The sequence below is a fragment of the Hemicordylus capensis genome, chromosome 4 (assembly GCF_027244095.1).
Source record: "Hemicordylus capensis ecotype Gifberg chromosome 4, rHemCap1.1.pri, whole genome shotgun sequence".
NCBI lineage: Eukaryota > Metazoa > Chordata > Lepidosauria > Squamata > Cordylidae > Hemicordylus > Hemicordylus capensis.
In genome coordinates, this window is record NC_069660.1 from 154,198,795 (window position 1) to 154,215,494 (window position 16,700).

Genomic DNA, 16,700 nt, shown 5'->3' on the forward strand with positions numbered 1-16,700 from the left:
GGAAAGAAACAAGCATGACACTGGAGGTAGCGTGCTCCTAGTTACTTCTACAGTATGTACTCTTACAGCTCAATCCCATGAAGAATTCAGCACACCAATGCTGACCAGTCCCAATGGACTTAGGTGGCCTAATATTTATATAATATTTCTATATGTTGTTCTTGGCAAGGCCATAAATAAGCAGTGGTGGTGAAGAAGTTAGTCAAGAATGGGCACGTAGGACAATGAACCCACAGAGGTTCATCAGCCTTGGGCGGAGAAACTGCACATGAGGATCCTGAGGACAATTCCTGCCTCCCCCTACAGAAGCTGTGCTGGTGGGAACTGACCTCAGCCACCTCATCCTCATCCTCCAAGTGAATCAAAACATTCACAAGCTCATACAGGCCTTCCTCAGGTATACATGGAGGCCATTGCTCCCCAAACCTGGCCCGAAGCATCCCAAGATGTTCAATGGCTGCTGCTCGAACCATGGCTTTCTCCTACAGATGGGAAACAGAAGGGAATTATCATCAGCAGTTGCCTCTTTTCAATTTTCCTAGAGCTATGTCAAAATTCACCCATTTCAATGCTGCATTCACCAATACTCTCACTTCATTGTATTTCTTGAGCCAACTTTCAGGGACAACATGAATGGGATATGGGAGTTGCATTTGTAAATAAAGCAGGAACCAATATTGAAAAGTGATTCAATTATAAATCTCTGCTTGCTGTGATCCTCTGGAGAGGCCCAGCTTGGCTTTCATTTCCCACCAGAAGTTAACTTGGCTTCTTTGAGAAGTAGGGCCTTCTCTTTGGTGGAACCTTCCTTGTAGAACCTCTTCCCAACAGAGGCCTGCATTTCAGAAAGCTGACCAATGCCTTTTTGTTTTCCACCAAGCGTTTGGGTCCTGCTGGTTGGATTGGTTATGCACTGGCTTAACTAATGCCCTGATTTTCATTCAAGCAATTGAGAGCAGCTAACATGTGGGTCCCCCTGACACTCTGCCATCCAGACAGCTTAGAAGACTAGACCTGCTGGAGTAGAATTGCATCAGGAATGCTCAGGCCACTTGCTACTTTTTCCCAGGACTTCTGAGCTGGATTTTGTTTTATAATTTCTATCATTTTCTCATTGGTAAGTGTTGGCCAATGTTATGGAGTGGATTTTAGCAGTAATTCTGGAAACATGTTTAAATGGTTCCATGACTGAGTGTTCTTCTTCTTAGCTAGTTGCCTTGAGGGCCTATGGTGAGACAAATGGGACAGGGATTTAAATCAATAGTCTGAAGAAAGACCACACACACACCTGCCAGGAACCAGGGAAGAGGGGCTTGCACACATTTGGCTGCCTTGAAAATGCAAAATACTCACGTGGGCAATGTAGCCACAGTAGACGGATGCCAGCTCCCTCATATAGGCCTCTCCTCTCTCTCCACTGACACTGTGGAGGGCAATTTCCACCAGCATCATTAGCTCGGGAATGACATCTGGCTTGCATGCCATTCCCAGTGAGCTTAAGAGAGCCACCGATATAGTCCAAGGGTCCTAGTCAAAAGAGATGGCTCCGTTAAGAAATCTTGAGATCCAGCAGTTTCTCAGTTTCCACACCTCAACAGCCGCTAGAAATGGCTACAGATCCTTTGCTGAGGGTGACGTTCCCACCATGTCTCCCACAATGTAAGTAAATAGAATGAAGCTGCCTTCTACTGAGTGACATGTTTGTCTGTCTGTCTAGCCTAGTACTGTCTACTGACTGGCAGTTCCTCTCCAAGCTTTGATTCTTTTCCAGTAGAGCTACAGTACGTACATTTCTTTGAACTGGAGACAGCAGGACTTGAACCTGGGGCTTTACTGAACTGTGGCCCTTAAGGTTTCAATGGTATCACCACCAACCCTCTTCCACCAAACATACAGCTTCTTGCCAGATGATGTTGGATACACATGGCCACTGAGGTTATCAAAACAGCTGGTCCAAAAGAAATATTGCTCCTGACTGCCAAACAAGTAAATGGAGGAAACTGCAGTATCAAGTGTGTCAATCTCCCACTGCCTCCCTTCTAGAGCATTCCTACCAACGGCCTTCACAGCTACAGGAAAGCATTATGCTGGAAGCATCATTAATGTGCACCAGGGTTGAGAAATGCAGCGCCACCTAAGTGAACCTGTGTGTGCTTTCCCTCTTTGGATGTGTTAGAACTCAACCATACCCAGACCCTGATAAGCCCCGCGCTGGAGAGGACATGGATCAGGACCTTGCTGTTAACTCCTTAGACTGGAGATCCCAAAGAGTCAACAGGTCCTGAGGGACAGCAGGAGTCTGCCTTCCTTTGGTGACACCCCGCTCACTGGGGTTGAGATGTCAAGGGATCAAATGATCCTCAACTGGAGCCTTGCCCCAGTTCCAGATCTCCAGTCACCACCCCCTGGGACCTCAGGAATAGCAGCAACAAGGCCAGGTTAGAAGCCCTCAACCAGTGATGAATCATCTGTGAAGCTTCCTGAAGCCTCTGTTCCCACATTCCCACTTGGGAGGAAGAGGCAATTACTTGTACTTGCCATGGATCAGGACCCAGCTGAGATCCATGAAGGGGCAGAGCAGCCAACTTCTATCAATACTCGACAGTCTCTGCCTGTAGAATCTCTGCTGGTGCAAAAGCTCCACGCAGTAGTTCCTCAATGAACTACTTTATCCTCCGGACTGATTTCCCTACGTCTCTCCGGGGTCAGGGTTGCTCAGTCTCTCCCCACCCACCCACCCCCCCGGCACCTGCTCTAGTTCTCTGGGTCTCACTTACCACTTCTGAATTGAGCAGAAGAGCGATCCCCTGGAGGCTTAGCTTCCGTACTTGAGCGTTGTCATGTCCAAGACAGTTGAAGATGAAATCCACCGTCTCCTGGTTGGCCTCCACGATGTGCTGGTTTATGAACAGCTGAAGAGCCCAAAGAAGACAAAACCCACAAGTGACTAGGTGGTAGAGAGGAAGATTAAGTACAATCTGTTCTTCTCTGCTGCGCACTTTGCAAAGAGAGGGTTCCAGTCTGGTACACCATACAAAGTTTCATAGGGCATAGTTATACCACACTATAGCTACATTGTTGAAGCAGTTTTCCCTCTGCCTCTAGGAAGCCTGGAAACTATTTCTGCAAAGCAGGACAGAGATTGCTAACCTTTACAACAGCCTAGCCAAACTTTAGTCCTGAACAGTTGTGGGAAGAAACCATGCCGGTTACATTAGTTTATATTATTATTAATTATTATTATTTGTTATTTGTTTACACAGTCAGACAGGTGTTATTGACTGGTTTGTTTTATCCAGACATCGAGTCCTTCCCAAGGACCTGGGATGCCAGAATTTTATTGTCAATGTTGTTGCTGTTGTTCCATAATATTTTAATTAAGTCCCATAATATTTTTACATCTTCATTTTCTACAACTTTTTCAATTTTATGGTCCCACCAATTTTTGGCTACAGGTAGCTTGTATTTTTTGCAGATGTTCCAGTGTATCATCCCTGCTACCTTGTCATGCCTTTGTTTGTAGTCAGTCTGTGTGATCTTTTGACAACAGCTGATTAGGTGGTCCACTGTTTCATCTGCTTCTTACAAAGGCGGCACTTGCTGTTTGTTGTGGATTTTTCGACTTTTGCTCTTATGGCATTTGTTCTTAGTGCCTGTTCTTGTGCAGCCAGTATTAGACCCTCTGTTTCTTTCTTCAAGTTGCCATTCTTAAGCCATTGCCAGGTCTTGGTGATGTCTGATTTTCCACTTATATTGTGCAAATATTGACCACGCAGGGGGTTATTTTTCCATTTTTCTGCTCGGTTCTTGACTTGTTCTTTCTTGTAGGCCTGCTTTCTTTCATTGGTGTTGAATAGTTTTGCATTATTGACCATTTGAAGTGCATGTTCCTCACTGTCCCTTATATATTCTTCAAGGCCTCTTTTCTCCTCCTCTACTGTTTGATGGACTTGCAGCATTCCTCTTCCACCTGAGCTGCGAGGGAGGTATAGCCTATCGACATCACTGTGGGGGTGCAGAGAATGATTGATGGTAATGATTTTCCTGGTCTTACGATCCAGCGTCTCTAGCTCTGCCTGGGTCCAGTCTATTATTCCTGCAGTGTATCTGATAACAGGTATAGTCCAGGTGTTTATGGCTTGTATTGTGTTCCCGCCATTGAGTTTGGACTTGAGGATTTTTCGAACTCTCCTGATGTATTCACTTCCCATTTTTCTTTTAACTTCAGTGTGTGCGATGTTATCAGACTGGAAAATGCCCAAGTATTTGTAATGTTCTTTCTCTTCCAGGTTCTTGATCTTGCTTCCATTGGGCAGTTCTATTCCTTCTGTTTTTGTTGTTTTCCCTCTGTTCATTATTAATGCAGCACACTTGTCTAGTCCAAACTCCCATTGCTATATCGCTACTGAATATACAGACAGTGCTTAGCAGTGATTCGATTTCTGACTGGGACTTTCCATACAACTTCAGATCGTCCATGTACAGCAGATGGTTGATTTTACTGGATGTTTTAGATGTTTGGTATCCAAGGCCTGTTTTGTTTAGTATTTGTGAAAGTGGGGTCATGGCGATTACAAACAACAGAGGAAATAGTGAGTCCCCTTGGAAAATGCCTCTTCTAATGCTAACCTGTCCAAGTGTCTCGCCATTGATTGTTAACTGTGTACTCCACATGCTCATTGCTTTTTAAATAAATATCTGAATGTTTTTGCTGACACCAGTTGTTTCCAAACACTTTAGTATCCATTTGTGAGGCAATGAATCGAAGGCTTTCTTGTAGGCAATCCATGCAACACTTAGATTTGTTTTTCTTCTCTTGCAATTTTCTAAAATCATTTTGTCAATCAGCAGCTGGTCTTTTGTGCCTCTGGTGTTCGGGCAATTTCCTTTCTGTTCAACTGGAAGCTGTCTGTTAGTTAATAAGTGTTGCATCACTTCATCTGCTATTATTCCAGTTAATAATTTGAACATGGTTGGCAGACAGGTTATCGGTCTATAATTACTTGGAACTGCACTTTTTGCCGGGTCTTTCATGATGAGATGAGTTTTCCCAGTTGTTAGCCATTGTTCAATATCACCTCCTTGCAAAATGTGATTGAACTGTTTTGATAGTTGTTTATGAAGGCTTGTTAGGTGTTTAAGCCAAAAGCCATGCAGTTCATCGTCGCCTGGCGCAGTCCAATTTTTTATTTTCTTTGCTCTTTCACTTATTAATTCTGGTGTTATTATTAGATCTTGCATTTGTTGGTTACATTTTTTGACCTCTTTCATCCAGCCTACTTTTTTATTATAATCTATTGGATTGTCCCATAATTTTCCCCAGAAATGCACTGTTTCTTCTTTATTTGGTGTTTCTATGTTTCTTGCAGTTTCTCCTTCTATGCTTTGGTAGAAACGTCTCTGATTCGACTGGAATTGGAGATTCTGCCTGTGTTGTGTACTGCTGGCTTCATATCTGCTAATCTTTGACAATGCTGTTATTTGCTGCTTTATTATTTCCAGGACTTCTCTAATTTTCCTTGAATCTAGGTGGTATTTTTGGATCAGATACTGTTTGGTGTTTTCATTCTTCAGCTTCTTGTCTTTCATATCTTTCAATTTACTAGCATCTGATCTAAGCCTGGAGATTTTATTTTCTAGTCTAATCTTCCATTTAGGTGATGTACTGCTTTCTTTTTTTACAGGTCCATTGATCTTATATCCGAGCTCTTGTGTTGTTGTTATTGTTGCTGCACTGTACATTAGTTGGTTTGTTTCTTGCAAATTATTGGTTGTTATTTCTGCAAGTGCAGCATTGACATCTTTTAATACCTGAGCAAGTTGTTTTTTGGCAACTGTTTTTAGAGCTGGAAATTGAACCCTGGTGGTTGTTTGGTTCATGTGCTCAGTTATTTTTTTGCTTTAGTTTTTGTTGCTTTTCTGGCATTCAGGTTTTTGAGGTGAAGGCAAAGGGGAGGTTGCCTGGTTTTGATTTTGAAACAGTTCAGCAACAGTGGTATCCTCTATTTCCAACACCACCTCCACCTGCGCCTGAGCAACTGCTTTAGTTGGTGGTAATTCTTCTTCCATATCTTGAGCCTGTGTTGCTCTTTGCAGTTCTTCCAGCTCAACTCCTGTGAATACTTTATTTCTTATGAATCTTCTCTGGTCTGCTAGCCTTTGTTCTGTTATTTCTGTATCTGGATGCTTCTCTTTCCAAATTTGGTACATTCTTTTTAAATAACCTCTTCTAGTTGGACTAGACTTGTAATAGCAGATCAACATTTCCTTGTTGGCATTTTTCGTATTTTTTTTTCAGTTAAGCGACGTTTCTTCCAGTAACTTTGCTATCTTCAGCCCTGGTTGCTCAACTGAAGATCCTGAGTCCTGTTGCCCACTTGCCACCAGATGTCCAGGGACTATAGCACCTGGCGGGGTCCTTGTTGACCCGGGCGACGACCGATCCGGTATAGATTTATTAAAATTACGTCTCACCATATTGTTGATGGGAGAGGCACTCTTTGTCTGGCTCCTCTGGCGACACCTGTCCAGTATGGTTGGACCTCTGGCATAGCTCTCACCTTCCTCAGAGCACACAAGCCCCACAACCACGCCAAGGTTGTGCCATTACTATTATTATTATTATTTCAGTTCACACAGAGTGATAATAAATAAATAAGATCGATCCCTGTCCCCAAAGGGCTCACAATCTAAAAAGAAACCTAAGATAGACACCAGCAACTGTCACTGGAGGTACTGTGCTGGAGGTGGATAGGGCCAGTTACTCTCCCCCTGCTAAATAAAGATAATCACCACCTTAAAAGGTGCCTCTTTTGCCAAGTTAGCAGGGATTAATTAGTAGGGTATAATTGATAGAGGTTCAAAGTGGAGATACTGTATGCCCTGAGACACCTTGCAAATATCTCTTTCCAGATAACCAAAGTAAGGACTTCAGAGGTTCTGGCTACTTCCCCATTCACTCTCAACACATGTCCATACGAGCCACATTATTACAAAAAAGGCTGTCCAAGTGGCAAAACCAAGTGTCCTCCCTCATAGTCACACAGCATGCATCTTGTGGCACCCAGAATTTGCTGCCTTAAGCCATGGCCTTACTCTGCCTAAAAGGTGGTTCAGGAGACTTGAAGGAGACTAGGCTCAGGAGACTTCAGCCTAGTCTCTTGGATCCAGATCCAACTCTCTGTTCCCTCAGTATGTCTTAAATAAGTACCTGCCTAAATGGAGGCCAGCTATGCTTCAGCATCTTGAGTTACCACAGTAGCTGTGATACAAAAAATGACTGGCCATGCAGACAAGCTCTTCATTCACACAGCTAGTTGTGCAGAGGTACCATGTGGGCAACAGAAGTCAGACAGATGGTTATCCTGTGGGCTCATTTGCTTCTTTCAGGCTGCCCCTCTCCCCCGCTAGCTTCTCTCCAGAGCCTGAAATTCCTGGGGATGTTTTTTTACTGACCCCTAGAGGGAGTATTTCTACATTAACCCTCATAGTCAGCATCACCAAAAAGCAGTCATAGGTATCCTTTATTTATTTATCTTACATATTTTATACCACCAAAACTTACGTCTGTTTAGTTTTATCTGTCAATACATTCCCTAAAACTTCAGTCCCTCTCACCTCAAGGTAGATGTCCAGTGCTATTTCAAGCAGGCGAGTTTTTTGTTTGCCTTCAAAAAGAGCTCCAATATAATGTGCCAAAGCTGGGGTTGACCAGGAACCTTTAGCGATGAGTATGCTGCAGTGTGAAACCAGAGCTCATGAATGAGGGGAAAAGGCACAAGTGTCAACAGCACAAGAAAAGCTCTTGCACTCCTAGGTCCCGCTCATCTCTCCCCGTTGGGAAACCAGTGTTCTTTGTCTTACCTCACCAAAATGGACAGTCCATAGCTGAAGCCTTCTGGCCTGCCAAAGTGCTCCAGGTATTCCCCCAGACTCTCCTCCTCTATGCCAACAGTTCTAAGGAGGAGGTACAGAGTTTCCAGGCTCTCTCTAGAAGCAAGGCAAGGCCAGCATTACCAGGAGAGATCAAGGCTACAGACTCAGAGGTACAGGAGTGCCACTGAAAGGACCCCTTCTGTTTAAAAAGGTTGGGAACCTCTGGCCTAACAAATGTATGCCTTCTGTTGCAAACCTACAGCTCAGGTACCACATAGAGATTGTGAGTGCGTCTTGTGTACACAAGTCAATATTACAGTCATGAGAGAGTCTACTCCGCTCACTGTCTTACATTCAGACTAAGTTAGCCATGAGTATTTTCACTGAAATTAACAGGACAAGTAAACTTCAATAAGTAAAACAAGGATAAGTAAACTTGTCCCATTGGAGAGACAGTGGAGAGCCTGACTCATAACTAACATTTAAGTGTGTGCGCACATATATACATAAAAACATGAATTGTGTTTTTAATAAATACAATACCATAATTACTTAAAAGCATGTCAGTGAGGACGTGTCCGCTGGGGAACAAATCATGCATCTGCAGCATGGGGAGGCAGAAGTACCCTAGGGGTACTACTTGTAGTATCTCTTTTGGGGAACCCCAGTGTTGCAAAACCTTATCGTTTGAGCAGTAGAGGATCAGAGATGTCTGTTCAACCTAGTCTTGATCTAGAGCACGGCTGCTCAACTCTGGCCCTTCTGCAGATGTTGCCCTACAACTCCCATAATTCCTTGCTACTGGCCACTGTGGCTGGGAATTGTGGGAGTTGTAGTCCAAAAACATCTGGAGGGCCTAAGTTGAGCAGGCCTGATCTAGAGGTATGGTATTTTGTTTGGATGGAGAAGGCTGGCCTGGGTTCAGTTCCCAAAGAAGCCCATGTTCTGGAGGAAAGAGAGGCTGGGCCCTTTGGGGGAGGGTGTTCTAGCTCTGTGGCAGAGCACATTCTTTGCATGCGTTATGGCCCAGCTTCAGCCTCTGGTGTCCACCGTTAAAAGGTTGGCAGGACTGTGAGACAGCCCCTTTCTTGAGGCCCTGGAGTGTCACTGACAATACTGAGCTAGAATGAAACGATAAAAACAGCCAAATATTTTCTTGGGGAGCTGAGAGGATGTCCACGGAGGTGCTGCCTTGTTTTCCCTTTTAAATATGTATTTTTAATTATTATTTTTTTTGTTAAATTACATATTACAAAGTAAAACAAGTTGGGGTGCTAACTGAGCCCCAAGGCCTGAGAAGTTATCCCATCCACGCTGTGGAGAACGCACTGGAGGAGAGAGCTGTTGTCCGCATTCTGGTACAGGCCCCTTTTCTTCAGCACCTTGCTAAAACCAAGATTGCTGGGAAGGACGGCCACTTGCAGTGATCCCTAAGGGAGAAAGATCTACACCTGTGCACCAGATCAAGAATCCTCCCATGGAGACATTTCTACCTGGCCCCCAAAGCAGCAAGCATCCTGTGCCCTCATTTTGTCATGAGTAGGGTCTCAAGGCCAAAGGGAAACGATTTATTCCCCTCACACTTTGGCTTAGGGGACTAACTTGGACGACTAGACTAACCTTTAACTCTAGGTATTGTTATTTGTTCCCCCATATATGTCTGTTCAAACTGCCAGTTATCATAACTTTCCCCAGATGCTCCTAAAAGTCCTCTGTAGAGAAAAAAACAAACCACCTAGTGACCACAAGGAGACCCCAAGAGCTGATCCTTCTTGTTGCTAGGGCTCAGGCACAGCTGGCAACTACAAGGGGAGCACGTGTGGCTGAAAGGAGGAGGAATTCTGCCCTGAACGTACTACTCACATCACACCCAGATTCTCCTCCAGCCGTGCATAGATATGTTGCAGCAGAGCAAGTAAGAGGTGTGGAAACCTCTCCTTCATGGCTTGCTTGTCATTAGACTTAAGGAATAAGTTAAGGACCCGGACTGCACGAGTCTAAAAGAAAGGGGGAAAGAGAGGAAATGTACTTTTGCGTCTTCTTGGACCAAAATGCCATCATGCACTGGAGAATGAGACTCTGCAAGGATGGACTACCAGTCTTCCTAAAGCAAGGGAAGCCTCTCTCTGCAACCAGCTTCTGAGGGCTCCTTTGCTCTTTCCTGCCCACAAGTTGGATTTCATAGGAAACTGCCATATACTGAGTCAGACCATTGGTCTATCGAGCTCAGTATTGTCTTCACAGACTGGCAGTGGCTTCTCCAAGGTTGCAGGCAGGAATCTCTCTCAGCCCTATCTTGGAGAAGCCAGGGAGGGAATTTGAAACCTTCTGCTCTTCCCCGAGCAGCTCCATCCCATGAGGGGAATAATAGCTTACAGTGCTCACACTTCTAGTCTCCCATTCACATGCAACCAGGGCGGACCTGTTTAGCTAAGAGGACAAGTCATGCTTGCTACCACAAGACCAGCTCTCCTCTCCAACAGGGAAAGGGTTGGCCAAGGCCTTTTTCTGACTGAGGTAGACAATCCAGATGGCCCTCTTCCCATTAATTCACACGGGCCACAGGCCATTGGAAAGTTCCTCTCCCAGGCCCCAGGGACATGAATGGGTGTGTGAGAACAAAGTAATGGTCTTTATCACATTTCCCCCTTCATCTCACTGCGAGTTGTACAGAATTCACCAGAGAGAACTGGGCCCAGTGGGTCAGAGGGGTCTGCAGTTCTCACACAGCCACTCTTCAAAATCTGTCACATGGGGAGGCCGCCTCATTTTGCCTCTTGGTAGTGTCACTTCTCCACCTGAGAGCCACTAACATGTTACTGTCAGGAGTCCAGGTCAAGAGCAGAAGCAGCATGGAGAATCCTGGGCCAGTGAGTGCTTGTCATTAGTTCCCTCTCTCCCAGCCTTTAAGGAAAAATTGAAGACCACTCTTTTTTCAGACCTTTGTCCAATGAGATGCTGCCTCCTCTCTTCTTAAATTGCAACTGTGTTTGCTCTCTCTATAGGTTGTTTTCATCGAAATTTTACTGTTGTTTTTATCTTGTTGTTAACCCTGGGGTCTTAGGATGCAGGGCAGTATAAAAATACAAATAAATCCGCTCTTTGAAAGGAGGCCATCAAGGGTCTGAGGAAACTTGCCTTTCAGATCTTTGAAACAGGTTTGCTCCTGTGTTTTTCTCTTGTCAACTACCTTGGCCAAGGCAAAAAGGCAACAACTTGGCCCACTAACTCCACTCTGTTCTCCCTGCATATGAAATCACCTCGGATTCCTCCCTTCCATACTCACAGCATCCCACTCGCAAGGAACAATAATTCGCCCTTTTCTTTTTTTAAATGAAAGCTGACATTTTTTCAGGGTGGCTTTTTTGTTGTGTGAATCTTGCCAATTTCTGTGGAACACAGGAAGCTGCCTGACACAGTATTATATGTACTGTATATAATACTGCTCAGTCTGGTCTACACAGACTGGCAGTGGCTTCTCGAGGCTTGCAGGCAGGAGTCTCTCTCAGTCCGATCTGGGAGATGCTGCCAGGGAGGGGACTTTTAATCTTCCGCCTGCAAGCATGTAGCTTCTCTCTGCTTGTGAAATGGCAGGATACATGCAGCTCGGGTTACGCAGATGAGGAGCAGGGGACCCGAAGGCGGTTTCCACTTCCTTACCGCAACTCTGCTGCACTCCGGCATCCATTTTGCCACCTCAACAAGTATCTGGCTGTGGTCAGCAGCATTGAATATTGCCTGCCAGTACTCCTGGCACTTGCTGCAAATGGAAAGACAGGAGAAGCAGTCAAACCCCACAGACCAGGCATGTTCAGCTTCTACACTGGGGGGAGCACTTTCTTCTCCAGACAGTCGTCCAGGCTCATGCGCTGACCCTCTACCAGGTTACCACACTCCATATCTTTGCGGTGCAAGATTCACATTTGTGGAGCACATGCTATTAAGCAGGGCATTACACACACGTGTATCTATCATATCCCTACTAGTTCACAACGAAAAACAGAGTCGTAAAAGCTACAGTGCAGTAAAAATATCTGTATTTCTTACCAATAGGAAAGAAAATATATGTTCTTTACGTGACACTGGGGCCAAATGCTTAACCATACCTTGATCACTACTATTCACATAGTCTGCTCTTCAACAAAAGTTCTCAAAGCGGTTTGAAAAGTTTGGAAGGACTTCCAGGGGCCAGGCAAGACTCTCCCAGGGACCCAGCCCAGCCTGTGAGTCCCATATCGCCACCCCAGCCCTAGACTGCCCCCAGTTTCCATGTACTGTAGGCCAGGCCAGCAGGGAGGACAAAGGGGCACAACTGATGCATCTGCTGGGAAGCACACCCTGGGATGCATCAGCAGCAGGGGGAAAGGTGCTCTTTGGGGAAGCCCCACAGATCCCCAAGGGGGTCACCCAAATTAGTACAAGCTCCAGCATGCTCCATACCTGAAAGGGTGTTTGAGGAGGTATAGCACCACCTCCTCAAGATGATCTACTGCCAAGATGGGGAAGGCTAGCAAGGCTACGTCTTGTCCATGTGGGACTCTGTCCTTCAACCGGATGAACAATTGGTCCAGAAGTTCCTCCAACTGTCAGGTAAGAACAGGGTTATGCATAAGGCACTAGGAAGCAAGGCTGGCTCAAGGGCTTTCACTGTCCTAGGCAGCGTGGATACAAAGGCATCACAAACTTCTCTACTTCACTACCAAGAGTTTTCTGGATCATCCTCTTGTTTGTGTGAGCAGCTAGTAATGCGGGAAGAGCACAAGCACTCGGATGCCTGTGCTGCTTCCTCAGTAGGGACTGGCATGAACCAGTTGTACACCTTGCAACCTGTGTAATGTTACAGAGGATGGGGGCACACATGATCCATTCACATGGGGAACTGTGAATGCCAGACACAGTGCAGGAACTTGGACATGCAGGACAGCTACATTACCGCTGAGGTTGAACCAATCTAACCTAAGTCACCTAGAGATCGACATGACGGAACCAAGAGATCTCACTTGATGACTGGGAAACACTATTCTCTTGGTTATTAGCATATTCAATATGAAATATTGTGTGTGAATGTGTCCCCATCCCTGTGCTCCGCTGGGACTAAATCCCCAGGTATTAAAAGCTGCAGACAGATCTAAGAAAGGATGGCATCTAAAACTGTGGGACAAAATAAGGCTAGTGAAGCTGGCCTCTTCTAAAGCTTATTTCAAAAGTAACATGCCCACATTTACAAAATTGGTGAGGGCCACTATTAAATTATGTTTCTCAGGGGAGTCCAAGTAGGGGAGGCAATAGGATACTTGCAAATAACCTGTTCTAATAGTGAACTCAAATGGTTGAGCGCCTATAGATTGGGAAGCAGAACAGGGCTACCCAACATATAAGGTTGGGGATTCTTCATCTTTGGAGGACTCCCAAGGTCTGCATGAGTAGATACATTTGTAAAGATATCTGAGAGAGCGCCTGCTTCTGCATGATCCCCACCGCACGTTAAGGTCATCTGAGGAGGTCCGTCTTCAGTTACCATCAACACTTCGGGTGGCAACTCAGAGGCAGACCTTCTCTGTAGCTGCTCCTGGGCTGTGGAATGCATTCCCAACAGAAATCTGTAATCTGAGTTAATTACTGGCCTTCAGGAGAGCCCTTAAGACCTATCTGTTTGGCCTGGCCTTCTAGGGTTTTTTTTAACTGTTTTTAAACCATAAAGGTTTGGCCTGGTTTTCTGGGGTTTTAAAACTGTTTTAATAATGGTTTTATGTTGTTGTTTTTACAGTTTTTTATTTTAATACTTAATTGATTTTAGTTTTATTTTAATGGAAACTGCCCTGAGCCATTTTTTGGAAGGGCTGTATGGAAACCAAGCAACCAACCAAAGTAAGAAAGTAAGTAAAATAAAACAAAGGAAAAACAAAAACAGCCCAGTGACGCCTGAATGTGCTCAGTAGTCACCAAGAACCACAAAATGTTGACGATGGGGAGAAAAGGACAGAAAACTTGGTATGTGGAGGGGTGTAGATAAGCCTGCTTGAGCCCCACTCCTGGAGGTGGACATTAATTTTAGGGAATGCAACATTTTGTTGCGGGTCCCATTGATTTGGTCTGAAGGGAGACTATAAATCCTGATCTGTGTTCCTTAGTTTTTGTAGCATTGTCATTCCTGTTTTACAGATGTATTTGTACCTAGTTTTATGAACATGATTTGTGGATACCACCTCTGAGGTATCCAAATCAGTTAACACTTTAGAAGACCAAGTTGAATGCCATCACACATGCAGAGGATCAGGTTCATGCAACCCAGTGGCATAAGACTGACTTAACGTCCTTCCCTGGGGGCTCCTCACAGCTCCTTACCCACATCGACTTGCTGCTGAACTGCTTTATGAACTCGCGCAGCAGGTGGAATATGTTTACGAGGTCAAATGAGCCTTCAGTGGTCAGATCCCCTCCCAAGAAGTGCATGACCTCCAGGAGCTGCTCAGAGGAGAGGAATGCACTGAAGACCTGAAACAAAACACAACACCTGTGAATAGCATGCATTGTCTGCCCTTTGCCCATGTGGGCAGGCTGGAAGACTGTCTAAAAGAGCAAAGGAAGCAATGGAACAAAGGAAGAGACTCTCTTGGAATACCAGGACTGTTTTATATTAATACAGATCAAAGGGATCTAATACACAATACTATGAATACAACATGCTATAAGTACCAAGCCATGCTAATGTGCAAAACATATCATACACATACAATTGAACTACAGGTATATTATTTCCATTTCAACATGTATGGTTTTGTCAAGTCCCATTCACAGAAGGGTCTGACCCAACATGGCCATTCTTGCTTCCAAGAGATAGCACATCACAGTTTCAAAGGTGCTGTAGCTCTCAGACAGCCTCTTGGACTGTCCCTGTCCTCAGAAAAAGAGAGTGTGGTGGCATTTAAGGAGGATGTGGGACTCAGAGACACACTCAAACGGATTCAAGAAGCCCTCTGACTCATATGATGATAACTCACCATTGCAAGGTTGTAGCAGTTGCCACTGAAGAAAGAAGGGTTGGGTTCAGTAGTTGGTCCCAGGACAGAGAGAGCTCGTTTCACCATGTCCTTGCCCCAAGGTGTATACATCAGCCTCTCTGCAATGGAAAGGAATAGGGATGGGAGCTCACTCATTCCATCCTAGGTTGGACAGCACCACTTCCTAGCAACCTCCCTCCCTCAGTCCTGCCATTGCTTGACCATCTCTGGGTGGAGGAAGCAGAGCGGTCTGCTTTGGATTCACACACGATTGCCCTCCTAGGTGGACCCAGCATGCAAAGCCTGGCAGCGATCTGACACAGAGCCTGGAGCGATCAGGCCAGAGATGGAGTCACAGCAGAACCTGGAATCCATTTACTGTCTTTTCAGGCCCACATGTTTGTCACCAAACAGAATGCGGTTCTGTTTACAGCGTGCCTTTTGGCTTGAGCTGCCAAGAGGACAGTTCTGCTCCTGTGCTCTCCAAAGCAGCCTGGTACACAGGAATGAGCACGTGTGCAAGATCACCTGCTCTGGATCAAACAGCCATTAAGGGCCCAGCTATGGGGGCAAATTTGAGCACTGCTAGCCGTAGCTGTTCCCTCCAATAATCAATCCCTGGCTACTTCTGGAACTATCTAGAGAACTCCATTTGGAAACTGCTGTGGCAAGTGAGCCAAAGGAACCTGTATCCCTGCCGGGGCCATCCATCTGGCAGTCTCTGAACTTCCTGGGGCTCTGATCCCACTGGGTAATGTTCTGTTTGGGTAATGAAGTTCAGTGATTTTGGCAGGCAACAGATCTTGTTCCTTTCTGACTTACGTTCGCCACGACGCAGGATGGGCAGGAGCTCGCACAAGTCTTCTGCCGCCATCTGCCTGATCTCTTTGTTGTCCTCTAATGCACAGAGGCAAGTCATTGCCACCAAACGCCCAGTTAGCTCATCAGGCAGCTGTGCAGTTGTCTGAGGAAAGACACAGATTAATGGCTGTTAGGAGAAAAGGACCATCAGCTCCAAGAACAGGACTTTAGATTTATCCTCCGGGACATTTTGCACCTCACACGCCACTTCTGACTAGCCTGGAAAACCCATCCGTGTTGCCCATTATTGGTTAATAATCACCTAGTGGGGAAGAGGTGGCTACAGGCTCATTTGCCCTTTGGCCGTGGACACACATCACCATTAAAGGAACCATTTGAATCTCTGGTGCCAGCAGTGCATGGCAGTGACAGTCAAGAGAAATCCACTGTCCAGTCTACCCTGTTTGTCTTTTTTAATTTGTGGATTGTGACCCACAACGGAGTCACAGCCCCATTGCCAATGTGTGTTGCAGGAGCAGCAGCATCACTACTTCTTCTTCTTTAAGTTCTTTTTAAAGAAGAAGAGAAGTACACAAAGAAAGAGACTGACAGGAATTAAAAGTGGGCCCCACGTGGATGTTTTGGGATAAAAGAGGGTCAGTTTGTTCCGGGGGTGGTGGTCTTATTTGGGGGGAGTTCTGTGATGTCACCTGATTTAGAAGAAGACTGACTCCAACCTTCTATATGTATGCATGGAGCCTGATTCTATGCATGCATATTCAGACGTCAATCTTGCTGAGCTCAATGGGTTTTCCACCTAGGCTAGATCCTGGGAATAGGATTGCAGCCCTAGACAGGGTTGCAAAAAAAATTGTTTTTTTTTAAAATAGGGAGAGTGAGATTTTGCAGCTGCTCACATAGTGGTGTGAAGAATTCCCCCACATGCTTTAGAGAGAGGAAGTTGTATGATGCATGAGGAAATTCAAGGAGTTTTATTTCATGAACAACAGAGCTTTGACTATC

General features: G+C 45.3%; 1 protein-coding gene across 5 annotated transcripts in view; it reads right to left on the reverse strand.

Moving 5' to 3' along the window:
* Nucleotides 1-16,700, reverse strand: part of LOC128353039 (uncharacterized) — a 48,327-nt gene that overhangs the window by 16,325 nt on the left and 15,302 nt on the right. For all 5 annotated transcript variants that reach the window (XM_053313707.1, XM_053313704.1, XM_053313706.1 and 2 more), the window contains exons 5-15: nt 15,699-15,840; nt 14,877-14,995; nt 14,221-14,370; nt 12,316-12,458; nt 11,536-11,635; nt 9,739-9,872; nt 7,864-7,989; nt 7,618-7,735; nt 2,778-2,912; nt 1,354-1,527; nt 330-482 (exon numbers count right to left, since the gene is read on the reverse strand). In XM_053313707.1, coding sequence (XP_053169682.1) covers nt 330-482; nt 1,354-1,527; nt 2,778-2,912; nt 7,618-7,735; nt 7,864-7,989; nt 9,739-9,872; nt 11,536-11,635; nt 12,316-12,458; nt 14,221-14,370; nt 14,877-14,995; nt 15,699-15,840 — 1,494 coding nt within the window. The remainder of the gene's footprint in view (nt 1-329; nt 483-1,353; nt 1,528-2,777; nt 2,913-7,617; nt 7,736-7,863; nt 7,990-9,738; nt 9,873-11,535; nt 11,636-12,315; nt 12,459-14,220; nt 14,371-14,876; nt 14,996-15,698; nt 15,841-16,700) is intronic.